At 32.0% G+C, this 16,415-nt stretch overlaps 1 protein-coding gene across 1 annotated transcript in view; it reads left to right on the top strand.

The window, feature by feature from the left end:
- The window catches only part of Spata17 (spermatogenesis associated 17), a 208,551-nt gene that overhangs the window by 75,781 nt on the left and 116,355 nt on the right, over positions 1-16,415 (top strand). The window contains exon 6 of the mRNA XM_076832137.1: positions 9,804-9,927. Coding sequence (XP_076688252.1) covers positions 9,804-9,927 — 124 coding nt within the window. The remainder of the gene's footprint in view (positions 1-9,803; positions 9,928-16,415) is intronic.

The raw sequence follows: 16,415 nt of genomic DNA, 5'->3' as shown, positions 1-16,415 counted from the left end.
AGAAAATAAATTTACACTGAAATATGTACATATTTTTAGAAAGAATATAGTACAGAAATTCTTTTTTAATTGAGTTTATTCTAAAGAGTCAGAAAAAGAAAAAAATGGTTTTAATGAATAATCTCTAGAGATCTTTGGAGTCTTGTTTTTTAAAAATATGCAAAGTTGATAAATAGAATAATAGATTAATTGGACATTCCCTTTGTATGATCAGAGTGTAGTCGTGGTATTGTAATCGTTATGGTTTGGATAGAAGGTGTCCCCAAAAAACTCATGTGTGAGACAATGCAAGAAGGTTTGGAGGAGAGATGATTGGATCATGACAGCTTTAATCCAATCGGTGAATTAATCCTGTGGTGGGGATTAATTGACTGGTAACTGAGGGTGAGAAAAGGGTATGGCTGGAGGGTGTGGTTCATTGGAGGCGTGTCTTTGGGGTACATACTTTCTATCTGGCAAGTGGAGTCTCTCACTCTCTTAGCTCTCTGATCATCATGTGAGCTGCTTCCCTCCACTATACTCTTCTGTCATGTTGTTCTGCCTCACCGTGAGCCCCGAGGAAGGGAGACAACTATCTATAGACTGAGACCTCTGAAACTATGAGCCCCCAAATAAACATTTCTTCCTCTAAGATTGTTCTTGTCACATCTTTTAGTAATAGCAGTAAAATAGATGACTAAAACAGTAATTCTATAACATTGACCATTATGATCTTTGTAACATTTTATTCTCAAAATGTCTAGTCATAGAGTACACATGTGCTAGCATTACTCACTTGCCCAGGCCTGGAAACCTTTCAACTATAACTTTTGATCTTTGCAGTTGGTGGTCAAAGTCTATGGAAGATAGCACACATTTTTTTGTGCATAATCTCTCCTCATTTTAATACCTTATCTCTCTATCCCTGCTCTCTCTGTTCAGTGAAAGCCTTTTTATTTTCTGTTCCCAATTCCAATGCCACCAATTCCATGAAGTGTTTTTTGATCCCTCTAATCACAATAGAGCTCCCCGAACTTAAGCACTGAATGTTTTTCTTCTATAGAGTTATTCTTCAAGTTGTCTAATTTGTTGTCATCAATATCTTTTTGTAATCTCCTTGAAAGAAGGGACTAACTGACACATCTTTATTTCTTTTAATATCTTAGAACATACTTGTGACTGTTTGACAATGAACAAATGATTGTTGTTTCTCTCAGTCACTGTTGAACAAATGACTGACAATGAACAGATGACTGTTATTTCTCTTTTTTAATTTGTGCAATATTATGCATAATTGCAGGGTTCATTCTGGAATATACATAAATGCATATAACATAATTTGTTCCATTTTAGTCCCCAGTTGTATTCCCTTCACCTGCTCCTCTCTATCCTTGTTCTCCTTCTTTTACTCTATTAGTCTTCCTTCTATTAATTGTGCATGATATTTATACATAGAAGTGGAATTCATTGTGATATATTCATACTTGGTGTTTTAGTCAGCTTTTTCGCTGCTATGATTAAAAGATTGCTCTGACAAGAACAATATCAGAGGAGGAAAAATTTATTTGTGGGCTCACAGTTTCAGAGGTCTCAGTACATAGACAGCTGGCTACAAGAGTATGGTGGAGGGAAGCAGTTTACATGATGATCAGAGAGCAGAGAGACCGAGAGACTCCCCTGGCTGGATAGATAGAAAGTGTATATCCCAAAGGCACGGCCCCAAAGACCCATCCCCTCCAGCAACACCCTCCCCACCTTCAGTTACCACTGAATTAATCTCTTCTTAGGGATCAACTCACTGATTGATTCAAAGTTCTCATAATCCAATCATTTCTTCTCTAAACTTTCTTTTTTTTTTTTAAAGAAAGAATGAGAGAGAGGGAGAATTTTAATATTTATTTTTTAGTATTTGGCGAACACAACATCTTTGTTTGTATGTGGTGCTGAGGATCGAACCCGGGCCAAACGCATGCCAGGGGAGCGCGCTACCGCTTGAGCCACATCCCCAGCCCCTTCTCTAAACTTTCTTGCATTGTCTCACACACGAGCTTTTTGGGAAAATATCGAATCCAAACCATAACACTCGGACATAACAAATTTGATCTATTTTATTCCCCTTCCCCTCCCTTTTCCCATCCCTCCTCCTTCCATATCAGTCCTTTTTCTCTACACTCTACTGTTTTCCCTCTGTTTTCATGAGATCCCCCACACTTTTTATAAAAAAAAAAAAAATTCTTGTTTCTCTCTATCTTCCACATAAGAGTGAGCATATTCAACCCTTAACTTTCTGAATCTGACTTATTTCACTTAGCATAGTAATTTCCTTCTTCTTTGGTTGAATAAAACTCCATTGTGTACATATAACATATTTTCTTTAATTATCTATGAAGGGACACTTAGGCCGGCTCAGTAACAGCTATTGTAAATTTTGCTGCAGTAAACATTGACATTCATGTATCACTACAATATTCTGATTTTTGTTCTTTTGGATAAGTATCAAGGAGTTGGATAGCTGGGTCATATATTAGTTCCATTTGTAGTTTTTTGAGGAATCTCCATATTGCTTTTCCAAAATACTTGTACTAATTTACAGTCCCACCAGCAATATAAAAGTGTATCTTTTCCTCCACATCCTTACCAGCATTTATTATTATTTGTATTTCTGATGATTGCCATTCTAACTGGGGTGAGATAAAGTAATATAGTTTTAACCTAAATTTCCCTGATTGCTAAGAATGTTAAACATTTTTTTTTATATTTCTTGCTCATTTCCATTTCTTTTTTGGAGAAATGTTTATTTAGTTCCTTTGCCCATTTACCGATTGGGTTATTTGTGCTTTTTGGTGTTCAATTTTTTTCAATTCTGAATATATTATGGATATTAATCTCCTGTGGAAAGAGTAGCTGGCAAAGATTTTCTCCTATTCTGACTTTCTCTTCAAGCTCCTAATTATTTCCTTTGCTTTGCAGAAGCTTTTTAAATTGAATCTATCCTGCTTATTGATTCTTGTTTTTATTTCTTGAGCTTTAGGAGTCTTATTATTGAAGTTGGTACCTGGGCCAATATCTTGGTATGTTAATTTATATTTTCTTCTAGCAGTTGCAATGTTTCTGATCTAATTTCCAGTCTTTGATCCACTTTGGCTTTATTTTTGTATGGAGTAAGAAAGATCTATTTTCATTCTTCTATATAGAATATCCGGTTTTCCCAGCACTGTTTGTTAAAAATGCTACCTTTTCTCCGTGTATAATTTTTGGCACCTTAGTCAAGGATCAGATGACTGTATCTTTATGGATTTTTCTCTGTTTCTTCTATTCTATTCCACTGGTTTTCATGCGTTATGCCAATACAGTGCTGTTTTGGTATTGTAGCTCTGTAGTATAATTTGAGATCAGGTTTTTGAGATGCCACCAGCACCAATCTTATTGTTCAGCATTGCTTTGGCTATTCTTGGTTTTTCATTCTTCCATACAAATTCTAGAATTTTCTTTTTTAGCTCTGTGAAGAATGTTATTGATATTTTGATGGGCATTTCACTGAATCTGTATATTTCTTTTGGTAAAATAGCCATTTTGACGATACTTGTTCTGCCTATCCGAAAGCATGGGTCTTTCCATTTTCTAAGATCTCTCTTCAGTATTCTTAATTTTCACTCTAGAGTTTTTTTTTAGCTCCTTAGTTAGATTTCTTCCCAAGACAAATCCCAAGCCCAAATCACACTAAACAGAGAAAAACTGAAAGCATCTCCTCTAAAATCAGAAAGAAGACAAGAATGCCTACTCTCACCACTGTTCTTCAATATAGTTCTTGAAACTTTAGCTAATGCAATCAGACAACAGAAGGAAATTAAAGGAATATAAATAGGAAAAGAAGTCTTTGAATTATCTGAGTTTGCTGCTGACATGATTTTATAATTAAAAGATCCAAAATACTACACCAGAAGACTTCTAGAACTAATAAACAAATTCAGCAAAGTAGGATACAAATCAACATTGAAAATCAATAGATTTCTTATACTCCAATAATGAATTTGCTGAGAAAGAAATCAAGAAAGCAATTCCATTCACAATAGCCTAAAAATATTTAGGAATATATCATAACATGATTTTTTTATAGTAACATAGGCATTTTGAAGAGAAATTTATCTGTACTATTATAAATAGGACTTTCAAGTATAACTGAAAAGTTTTTGTTTGCTTTTTTAAATGAGAGGACTTTCTAAATGTTTCCAAACTGGTAAGGTTTTCAGATAATATATTGAACGATTTTATCGCTCTCCAAATATATTTGTATGTAAAACACACAGAAAAAGCACACAATTAGATTTTTTATGGTTAGCATTTTAACTTGTATTTAATTTAATTTTTTTTAGTTGTTGATACACCTTTATTTTATTCATTTATATATGGTGCTGAGAATCAAACCCAGTGTCTCATACATGTGAGGCAAGCGCCGACCACTGAGCTACAACCCCAGCCTCATTAACTTTTGTTTTACATTTGTCTTTCTCACTTTTATTTTACTTTCTAGCTATTTGTTTAAATTAATATGGTTGTATTTAGAGTGGACATTTGTTAGAGATAAAATATTAATACATTTAATAAATAAACTAAAGTACTTTTAAGTTATAACAACACAGAAAAACCCCATGCTTTTAGCTATTTTTACTTTGAAGGTCTTGTAACATCAGCACACATTGACTTTTTTGTTTGTTTGTTTGTTTGTTTTTTTGATGGCGAGTTTTTTACTGGCCATCAAAACAGAGTAAGGACATTATAGAGTAGTTCAAACAATTTCCTTAGAATTGCAGATGATGGCATTTTTGCTTCCATTTGAGAAATCTATATAGTATTGTTGATAGTTCCCTCTAAAATTTAGGGCATTTGTACTTTTAAAGCAATCTCCAAATAATTCTTTAATTCAGTCAACTTATGATTTTTATGTAATTACTGTGCTGTAAGTAAGTACCCTTTCTTCTTGTAATATTTCATAATGCTTCAGCTAATATTGTGAAGTCTGTGGTAGGATTACTAACTGAAATATAATTGCATTTCTTCATAATGTCACACTAGTGAAAAAAATAGAATCATCTTAATCCTTCAACAATGTATAGTTTTCATTGTAGTAGACAAGTGCTTCTTAAACTTTAGCAGTAGGAGATTGCCTCAGAGTTCTAATCCCAGAATTTCTGATTTAGTTGTTCTGGTGTTGTTGGAGACTATGAACTTCTAGTGGTTCCCAGGTGATGCTGCAGTTTGAGAACCACTGTCTTATGCAAAGAGCCAAAGTCCTGATTTTATTCCATTTTCCAAAGAAGCTTTTCTTAATATGGCATCTTCCTTTCATAATTAAGCCATCAGAAGTGATAAAGTACACTAGTAAATTGAGAAATAGTTTAAAAGTATGTTAGCAATAATTTTTATACTAATGCTAATACCCACAATACCTACTACCAGGTATTAGGCCAAGTGCTTTGGGAGGGACTTTGACTGCAATAACAGAAAGGCAGAGAATGGATGACTTAAACAATAGAAATTTCTTGCATTTTGTAGAGTGGGGAGTCCAAGATCAAGGGGTCAGCAGATTTAATGTCTGGTGAGGGAACTTTTCTTTGTTTGCAGATGACTTCTCATTATACCTTCAGAGGACAGAGGAAGAGAAAGCAACTTCAATATATGAATTTTGATTGACACAGCATTTAGTCCACATATTGAAGCCTCAGTTCACAAGTGATGGGATTTGGAGTTGGGTATTTTAGGAGGTAATTAAGTAATGCCCATGGAACCTTCACAGAAAGAGATTTGGCCATCACAAGAACAGATACAAGAATTGCTTTCTTGATCTTGGACTTTTGGGACCAAAAATGCAATGAGGATAAGAAAAAGAGGGTATATGAAGTGTCATAGATGGAAACAGACTCTGAGCATGAGGTTTACTGAGGAACATTTTAGGGAATATCACTTGTTGGGAGAAGAATGGATGAGGGGCAGAGGATATTGAACTTCATCAGTGGTACCAGCCAATTTCAAGAAGCTCTGGGATCTGGATGACCCTTAAGAGTGGTCTCAATTTGAGAGAAAGTTTCTGGGCCCATGTATACTCTCTCAATCCTTAGTTATCAGGTGCAGGCTCTGGGAAGAGAGTGACAAAACTGGAATTTGGGAAGCTGGGTGCTTTTTTCCTGTAGCAAGCCAAATGTTGTGGTGAGCTGCTCTCCTGGCCACTGCTTCACATAGATCCCATAGTGATGCAACACGGCCTGGTAGATATGTGTGTTATCTTGAGTCACACATGTTTTTGACAGGTCTGCAAGGTGAAACCACTCAGAGTATTATGTGGAGGATAGAATAAAGGGAAATTTATTTGTGTGGATCTCTTCTGACTCTGCTTTTGCACTGGTCAAGCTTTATCTCATCTCACCTGCCTTTTAGAAAGCCAGATTCCATACTAAGCATTATAGAATTTATCCACAAAGTGCACACTAATAAGGAGGGAGAAAGGAGGAGACCATCAAGAAAGTTAGAGAAAGGATAAAAGACTTATAGGAGATGCAGCAAGTAGTCTAGTATGTAGTTCATAGTAAATGTTCAAGAAATAGCTAACACTTTTATAGCATTTTATTAGGAACTGGTGACTGCTCTGAGTACTTTACATACGTTTGCTGATTTGATCCTCACAAAAACTTGGTGAGGATGATAGTAATGCTAACATATCTGCATTTTGCAGGTGAGATTACTGAATTCAGAAGTTAAACAGTTAGCAAGTAGCACACCAGAATTTTTAATCACGAGCCACTTCACAGTTTATGCTGTTAACTACTCCACTATATTGCCTCCCAGTGGCTATTGTTATTTTTGTTGTTGTTATCATTATTTGAATATGCAAATATTTTCATCACTATGAATATCATTAGCAAAATATTTTCAAATGTGGAGCTTTGCAAAAATTACATTTGTTATCTTTATTTTAAAACTAACTCACAAGTGCTGTAGCAGTGTAGCTCAGTGATAAAATGTGTGCTTAACATGTATAGCATGAATTGGGATTCATTTCCCCGCTACCAAAAAAACAACATAAATTTATATCATGAATTGCTTTAGAGATATGAAAATGATGCAGAAAGTTTTGGAACTTTTATGGGTTTTATAATATAATAGAAAATAAAATCATAAGATAAAAGAAAATATACATGGCTAATTCGATAAAAATATCATCTGCATAAGATTTCTTATATCAGGGTTATGGCTAAAGCCTGATCTAGTATTAGAAAATCCTCAAATCTAAGGATTTTAATTTCACTCTGCCATTAACCAATTTGTTTTGGGAGTATGTTATTTAGTCTTTTATATATTTTCATATTATAAAATAGGATAGCTAGCATATATATATGCACACACACATATCACAATACCTTGTGTGTATCACAAATATTTTGAGGCTACAAGTGAAAAAATATAATTAAATGAAAAAATTATTGTAAACAACCCACTAAGTACTATATTTTAAATAAATCTTCAGATTCACAGGATCATATTTTTTATTATATCCTATATAGTGAGCTATATCTTTATCCCTGCTATTGTAACAAAAACATGTATTTTAAGGAGAAGTAATTTCTTCTGCTTTTTATATTTTGTCATTTAACAAGGAATATTTGGCATTAATGTAATTGTATTGTTCAATATATCCACACACTCTCAGGTATTATAACGAATTAATTAGAAATCTAGGAATTTGTTTTTTCCAATAATTGTGTGAATTAATTTGTGCATTGAGATGTGCAAGATTAGTTTTTCTACTACTCTGTTATGTTTCTTGAATTTATTTTTAAGAAAAAAATTTTAAGAAATAAATCCCAGTTCCTCTGGGATTCCTGTGAGTTTTCTTTATATACTAAAAATTGACTTATTTTTCATATTGCCCAGTTTTAGTTTTCCTAGTCATGCAACCTTCCCCTAAATACACTTTGCATTTCACATTTCTATATCCTGAAGATAGACTGTTTTCACCACTTCAAATAACTTACAGTTTTGACTTTATACACAAGTACTTACTTGTGCCTGAACCATTTAAGTTTTTAATTTTATTTTGTATGTAACATCACTTCATGTTTATTAAATCATTTATCAAAAAGAAGCTTCTTTGTAGATGTATTTTTCTATTTTTATGATTGCTAAGAAAATTACTGTACTTATCCTTGGAGCAATAGTACATTGTATACATACATTTCTGAGTAATTATCTTAATGGTAGCAGTTTACTTGTTACTCTAAATTATCTTTAAGTCTTCTAAGAGGAATTATAGAAGAAATATTTATTTTTGGAGAATATTAAAAGTGAAGACTGCAATTAATAATATATTCACTTTTTAGTGTAACATATGACTGTTGTTTTTCCTGGTTAAAAATTCTCATTTATTCATATGTAACTGTCTTGAAATTTGTACCTTAAGGACAAAGAAAGGTCACCAATCCCTCTAACTCCTGGTTCTTTGTCAAAAATGGACACAGTTAACGAGGTTTGTTTGGTACAGAACAAATTCTCAGACACAGATAGAGATCCTTTCAATGGAAACAAATTTGTTTGGCTTTACCAGGTTACTTAGCGATTAATAATAGCCTTGAGATGCAGGTCAGAGAGGTCATTGTACCAGCTTGCCAACACAATCTAAATGTGCAGCTAGTCCAGCTCTGTGGGTGCAGAAGCCCCCAAAATACTATGCATAAAGTAAAACAGGTTATTTTCTGACTCCTTTTTTCATATTAATAAGCAATTTTCAAGAGAAGGGTGGCAAAATGGGGTCCATGCTACTCCAAGTAATTCATTTATTTTGCAATTTAATCTTATGTTGAAAAAATTGCTCTGCTGCAATAGCAGAGCATGGTGATTTTTAAACGTCAGAGTGTTTCATAAGTAACCTTGTATGAAGTATTACATTAGTATCCTTTAGCAGAAAATTGCAACACAATATTTCTAGAAATTAAAGGAGAATTCTTTTGTTTTTGAAGTGTTTTTTCCCCTATTTTTCCCTGGTATATTTGAGAAAAAGATGATTTGTTTAAAATTTTGCTGATGGCACCAGAAACACAGTTATATATCTATTTTTTCAAAAAAGTACAATTTATAAATATTACATTGACATGAGTAATTGAGTGTCCTATGAGAATACAATTTTTTTTCCATATTTGATATCACATTCTTTTAGCAGATGTTTTTTCATATAGCATATTTAAAAGCTTATACTTTTTAGATTTCTAGATAAACACATAAATGATGAAAATTCTCAACATTTTAATTGAATTTGTCATACTTTAGAAAGATTTCAACTTACTAATCTTTTATTCTAATTTCCTATATAATTAAATAAAATGTCAATCTCTTAATTGCACAATAATATATGTAATCTTATTGATATTATTTAAACCGTCAACTGAAGTAAAGTTACAGTAAATTAAACATATGTATAAAACCTGTCACACTTTTTAAATTGGCCCCGTAGGTAGTGTATAAAATGAATAATTTGAGATTTCTAAGTATAATACCAAAATTTAAAGGACATCACTATCTCAAATGCTTTCTTGGTATATTTGAGTATTTTCTTGTCTATTTAATTATGACATATAGGAATTTGAATTTTAAAATTTAATTAATCTTTTTAGTGCTTTCTAAAGATTGCAAAGATTCACATAGAATATGCAGGTCAGACACACTGCTGATTTTGATGTGGATAATGGTTGCCCCTCAAAAAACTTGATTATCATCAGTGAAAGAATTAAAATATTAACAGATAGTATCATAAATAACTGCAGACACTTTTGATGCAGGGAGGCACTGGAGGAGTTTGCAGAAATGAAAGAAAGAGAAGAGAAGAAGGCTAACCTCGAAAAGGAAGAGAAGCAAAGAGATTATCAAGCCCGAAAGATGCATTACCTCCTCAGCACAAAGCAGGTTGGTCTACCTGTCCCTGACAGCTCCCGTAAGCCACTTGGGCTCCTAGCCTGACAGAGATAAACTAGCAGGCTGAATGGGACATGACTTGTTGAAAAGATATCACAAAGACACTACTTCGAGTTCAATTTCGTGCTTCTGTGTAGGTGTACGCAGGCACCATGACTCGCCTGTGACAGCTGCTTCATAGAGGCAGGCGCTGCGAAGCTGGCAGAAAAGTCCAAGTCAGCAGTGTGATCTGCCACAGTGATAACACAACACGAAGGGCATAACCTCACGTTCAAAACTCATTCCCAGCGGCTTATTGTTGTGTTGTGAATTGATCAAGAACTAACAAGTTATTAAACTGAGATGGCTTTTATGTTTTCTCTTTTAATTGAGCAAATGTTGAGATTGAAACTATTCTCCCCCTTTCTAAATCTTGTTGGAAGTTTTCAGGTGATGCTTTTAACAAATTTGTTTCAGCAATTACATCTTCACATGGAAAAATAAATGTGGTATCTGAAATACTTAGAAATATATCTCCTATACTAGCTAAATTACCTCAAATTTTGTCATGGTTGCTAAGAAAGAATACATTGCATGTAGAATATTCTGCTCCAAGAGAAAAATGATTTAAAAAATGCATGCATTTGGGGTTGAATATGTTTTGTAACTTGAGCTCTAATCAGAAACCTAGCGGTTTCTGAGTTTTATTTTTTCTTATAAACCTTTGACTCCTCCAGTGTCTTAGTTCTAGCCAGATTCACATATTCAGATATCTTCAGGGGTGGGCAAGTCAAGTCCCAGGGGTGGAGGGTGAGATCAGGGCTGAATGCCATAATTAGAAGTATCCAAATGCAACAACAGTAAATACTGGCCCTGTGTATTTGTAACCTGGATCTTCTGCATCTCTAGCCCTACTTGGTAGTCTAAATGCTAATAATGATGCCTGTATTTACTTGGATTTATATAGTTGAATTATCTTCATTTAACAGCTAAGGAAATGAACTCAGAGCTATTATGTAGCTGATTTACAGATATGAAACTTGTAGTAATAGATCTTGTACTCAAACCAAGGTCTTTTGACTCAAATTAGGCAATAAGTTAAATATAATTTTAAAGTTAAAAAGCAAATATTTTCACTTTTTATTATAAAATCTCTAACAATGTAAAAATTGTATTTGTATGATTGATATGATCTACTGTGTATAGAGGAATCCAAATCATAAATTCTTTGTACCAAAATGTTTTTGCTATTAGCTATTACTACCAACTATCAATAATTTCAACTTTGACTAAGTTAGAGGGTTATTAATACTACTGATCCTTTAAACTTGATAATAATGTATTCCTTCAGATATAGTTGTTAATTTTGGTAACTCCAAGCCCTTTCGTATATTTGTATATTTCTTAATCTGAATTCTAATTGTTTATTCTTGTGATGGTTAGTGGAGAAAGCAATGAGAAAATGGAGAAATCAGATTTAATGCAAATATTTGTTCATTCTATACAATGCAAGGTTTTGAAATATTGAGTGTATAGTGGAATGATTTTAAAAGTCCTTAAGGGGTTGAGAGTGTAGCTCAGTGGTAGAATGCTTGCCTAGCATGCATGAGGCCTTTGGTTTGATCTCCAGCACCATTAAATAAGTAGATATATAAGTAAGTAAATAAATAAATAAAATAAACTGAACTTTAGAAAGCCCATTAGAATTTGATTATTTTACTAATAAAAATAATGGCAAGTATCTATGGGGTGCTTACCATGTGCCTTGTACCACAATAGAGATTTTATTTGCATTATCTTTTTAATAAGATTGATTTCAGTTTTAAAATTGAGTGTCCAATTTCATAAATATTTTTTCAAGTATATCCAGAAGACTTGACTCATGGACCTCAATGAATTTTCAAATAACATTGCTATTGTGTTTTAGGTATATGTGCATCAACAAACACAAGTTGTCTATGCTGCATTCAGTTTTTCTCCTTGCTTATATGGTATGCAGGTTACTGGTAATACCAATGTATAGAAACTGCAGTTCGGTTATCCCTTGTCTCCAGACTTCACTGGCATCTAATAAAATCATTATTTTTGAGGCAGTATGTTACAAAGGAAAGAGCCTGGACATTATAATCAGACAGCTGAATTGGCCTCTCAGCTCTCCCACTTAGAGTGAGATATTAGATTACCTTGAGTTTTCTGAGCCTCTGTTTTGTTCTACACATATGGGATAATGAAACCCACCTTGAAAGAATTTTATGAGGATTAAATGTAATATATTTAAAAGAGTGCCAGGCTCTTTGTGGGCATTCAGTAAATGATCACGATCATATTACTGGAATTTAGCTGGTCAAGGATAAGCTAAGGTTCAATACTTTCATTTTCTTCTATTTGTTGTACCAATTGAAAACACCATTTTTTAAAAAATTTCTTTTTTTCTTTTGGTTATTAATGAAAATTAGAGATCTTTCTACTGGCGTCTTTGTATTGGTGCCCCCTCCCACCCCATCTCATTTTAAACATGATTTCACAGACTGTAGGGTATTATTGGGGAAATTATGGCCTCAAATCACCTCCCTAGGAGAGAAATATTATAAAAATATCAGAGATTTTAGTTTGACTCTGGAAAGCTGGTATACAATGGTGAGATTAATTTTTGACCACAGAAACTGGAGTGATAGAAGGACAACCATTTGAACCTAAGGAGATGTCCCCCCCCACAAGGCTTTTATTCTTATTTATTTACTTACATGTTTATTTATTTATTTATTAGAAAACTGTACAGCCATTATTTAGTTAAATAAAAAGGTAAGGCACATTCACTGTAACAGCTTTCCCCTTTGTCCTGATATGAGAAGGAAGCAAGATAATTTTTATTATGTATATTTTATTGTTGTTCTTTTCACTTATAAATGACAATAGAGTCTATTTTTACATATTTATACAAACATGGATTATATCTTGAGTTTTATTTTTATATTTTATTTTTGGTGATAAAGTTAAATAGCAGATCACCTTAGTGTCTCATTTGTTCATTTTTCCAGGGATTAGTTGTATTGACTGAAAGATACTGGAAAGTCAAATGTTTTATTCCTTATGTCCCTCCAGATTTGCTTTCCTTGGCTTTAAATCAGTACTTTTTCATCGCCTTAGAAAACTCTTTCAAGTCAAAATCACATACTCTCTCCATCTAAAAAAATGTATGCAATACCTTAGTATTTTAATATGGTGGATATGAATTTCAACCTAATCAGCTGATTACTCCAAAAGACATATTTTTGAGTACCTACCATGTGTTGATACTGTACTAGGACTTTAGTATATATACATATATACATACAATCATTATTCACAAGGAGTATTCAGCCTAATTTCAATCTAATGTCAAACAACTTCTTTAAATACAAGGAAATTGCTAATTTTCCATTATATCTTATATAAGCAGTCTCACTGAAATTAACCACCATTTATATTAGTGATTTTGCTGATGGAATTGACTATTTTGTTCTGTTTTAATCAAAAACTTTGAATTCTTTCCCTAAACTAGACTTGAGAGTGAAAGACATAATGCACTTAACGTAATTTTTGTTATTCATTTTCTCAGAATGACTTGGCAATTATATAGGAATTTAACTGTGGATTTAAAAATATTTCTTGTTTAGATCAACTTCATTCCTTGTTTCAATAGTTTTGACTTCAAATTATATTAGATACACTTAAATAAAAAATAAAAGCAAATGGTATTTTAAAACCTTGTGTTTGACTTTCAATATGTACAGATATTTGAAAATTTATCAAATAATATTCAAGTGTGAATAATTTTTATAAGTCTGTCAGGGTAGGAAAAGTTTTGTTGACCTGCTTAAATGGAATAAATCTAACAACTTTTGCAGAAAGAAACACTATTTTTATTGGAAGTTTCAATAATTTTTGGAATGGTATTATTAATATAATTTGTGGAATACTAATTTCTACATTGAATTTTCATAATTATGATATAGTTTACCTTAAATGCGTATAAATAAAACATTAATTCAGGCAAATAATATTTTTAAAAAGCTAAGGAATTTTATAAGCCAAAATTATGTTTGTGAATTCAGATATAGATAGTAAATGAAACCATGTGTTATTTAGTGCATTAATGATTTTAAAATGATTCTGCTGATATACTGATATATTCATATACTGATAGCAAAGTCAGCTTTCTTTTTTAAAGTCAGCTTTTAGCCTATTTTAATATAAATTCATTGTATGTCTTTAAATAGTTTCAAAAGATATTACTAATTTTTACTGGTATTAATGATCTCATCTTTATTCAAGCAAATATGTTTGTGCTAATAGGAATTACACGAGTAAATAACTAATATTGTAATGAGTGAATTAATAGACCCCTCAGGGTTTTATTAATTAAAAAGTTCAAGTCATATTAAAGCACCTTTTGTATATGTTTATTTCAATCAGAAAGCTGAACATGGTAACTTATTTGCATAAATAATCAATCACCATTTACTAGTAGTAATAAGGTTAATTTGTTGCTACAGCCATAATAGGATTAGTCAATTATATTTCCCAGAAAATACTATTTGTTATGCACCCCATCACCTGTAAAACAGGATTGGGTTTAGAGTCCTTATTAAATGAACACATCAAAAAATCTTTGTCCCTGCAAAAGTTTTTTGAAAGGAAAGCTAATTTTAGTTGATTTGAGTAAACTAAAATGCAAGCATTGCCTCCATTTATAAATTTAATTTATCTTTCTGCAAAGATTGATTATTTAATAAAGTTATTTATTTTGATTCAGTAACCAGTCAAACTAAATCTAACATATATAGGACATATTTCCTTTGAAGAAAATCTCATTTGCAGATTTGTTTTATTCCAAATCAACTGACTTTCATTCCTTTGCCCTTGTTCTTGGGTAATAAATTATGTTGTCTGCTCCACCTACTGGTTGATACATGCAAAGGCCTATTGTTGGATTTATTGGAAGATTACCATCTCAAAACAGTTGTCAGAATTTTTAAGGATTCATCAACAAATTTACAGAGACAAATGTAAAATTCAGCATCTAAATTATAAACACTGATGCTTTAAAATAAAGCTTATTCTATCGGATTATTCGCAGTAATAGTTATCTGATTAATGTAAATATTTCCGTATTTTTTATTTTTTATCATATGTTAATATGATAATAAAAAAGAATGAAATGCAAAATATACAAGTAACTCGGGGTTGGGGTTGTTGCTCAGTGGTAATGCGCTTGCCTAGCATGCATGATGCACTTGGTTTGATTCTCAGCACCACATACAAATAAGTGAAAATAAAAGTCCATCAACAACTAAAAAATATTTTTAAAAAATACAAGTAACTCAGTATAACTGTATATATTTTGTTTTTTTTTTATAGCATCCGACCATTTATACACATTTAAAGCAAAGCTAAAATGGAAAAAATTTTAATTCAATTAAAAATTTTATACAGATATTATGAAAACAATTTTCATGCCATCACATATATAACAGTTTGTTTATGTTTTCTCTTTAGCATGAAAACATCATGCTAAAATTTTCATATGTGAAATATAGAAATAACTATTTTCAATTTATAATTCTTTAAAAAGACCCTTTATTCTAGTTATATTGATAAAACTTTATTTTGAAATATTTTACTTTTCAAGAAAGACAAAATGCTTTCAGCTACTTCTTTTCAAAATTATATTAAGTCACATTTTATAAAATGTGACTTTTTTTTATAAAAAAAGAGTGTCTTAATTAAAAAATGAAACGATAAATTCATAATAAATTGGTATAAATTGGATTCTGCAATCTGTATACGGGGTAAAAATGGGAGTTCATAACCCACTTGAGTCAAATGTATGAAATATGATATGTCAAGAACTATGTAATGTTTTGAACAACCAATAATAAAAATTAAAAAAAAATAAATTAGTATCCTATTAATATGGAAAACATATTTATGAGAAAAATCTTACAAATAAAAATCTATTTGAATGAAGAAATATTTAATTCTTCCAAATCACTTATTGCTTTCATTTGTATCTTCCTAGTACCATATGTGTGATTATTCACTTTTATTTTGAGATGATGAAGTCATAGAAAAGTGGCAGCCTTTGCATTTGTATGTGTGTGTGAGTGTCTCTGCATGTCCTGTGTCTTTATGTCTGAGATGTATTTGGAAAGGCTTCTCATTGTTCTTAGGCAACAGTATACCACAGGTATGGTATGAAGCTCAAGAGTGATGTTAAAATATACCTGTAATGACTCGCTGAAACACATTTTTAGATCTCTTGATCTTTCTGACAAAACCACTTCTTTGAATTTAAAGATATTAATTTGTTTCTCGTAGTTTCTTGGTTGAATCTTTTTTTTTTCTTTTCTGTATTTCCATTTTACAAATACAAAAGGATGTGTATTCCTTTCTTCCTGTTCCTGTTAATAGTACCTTAATCTCTGCTGTGACTAATATTACATTTAAGATCTTCATGG

Source organism: Callospermophilus lateralis, chromosome 13 (assembly GCF_048772815.1).
Source record: "Callospermophilus lateralis isolate mCalLat2 chromosome 13, mCalLat2.hap1, whole genome shotgun sequence".
NCBI classification, from domain to species: domain Eukaryota; kingdom Metazoa; phylum Chordata; class Mammalia; order Rodentia; family Sciuridae; genus Callospermophilus; species Callospermophilus lateralis.
The sequence above is the reverse complement of the archived record's forward strand: the minus strand, read 5'-3'. Positions and strand labels throughout refer to the sequence as shown.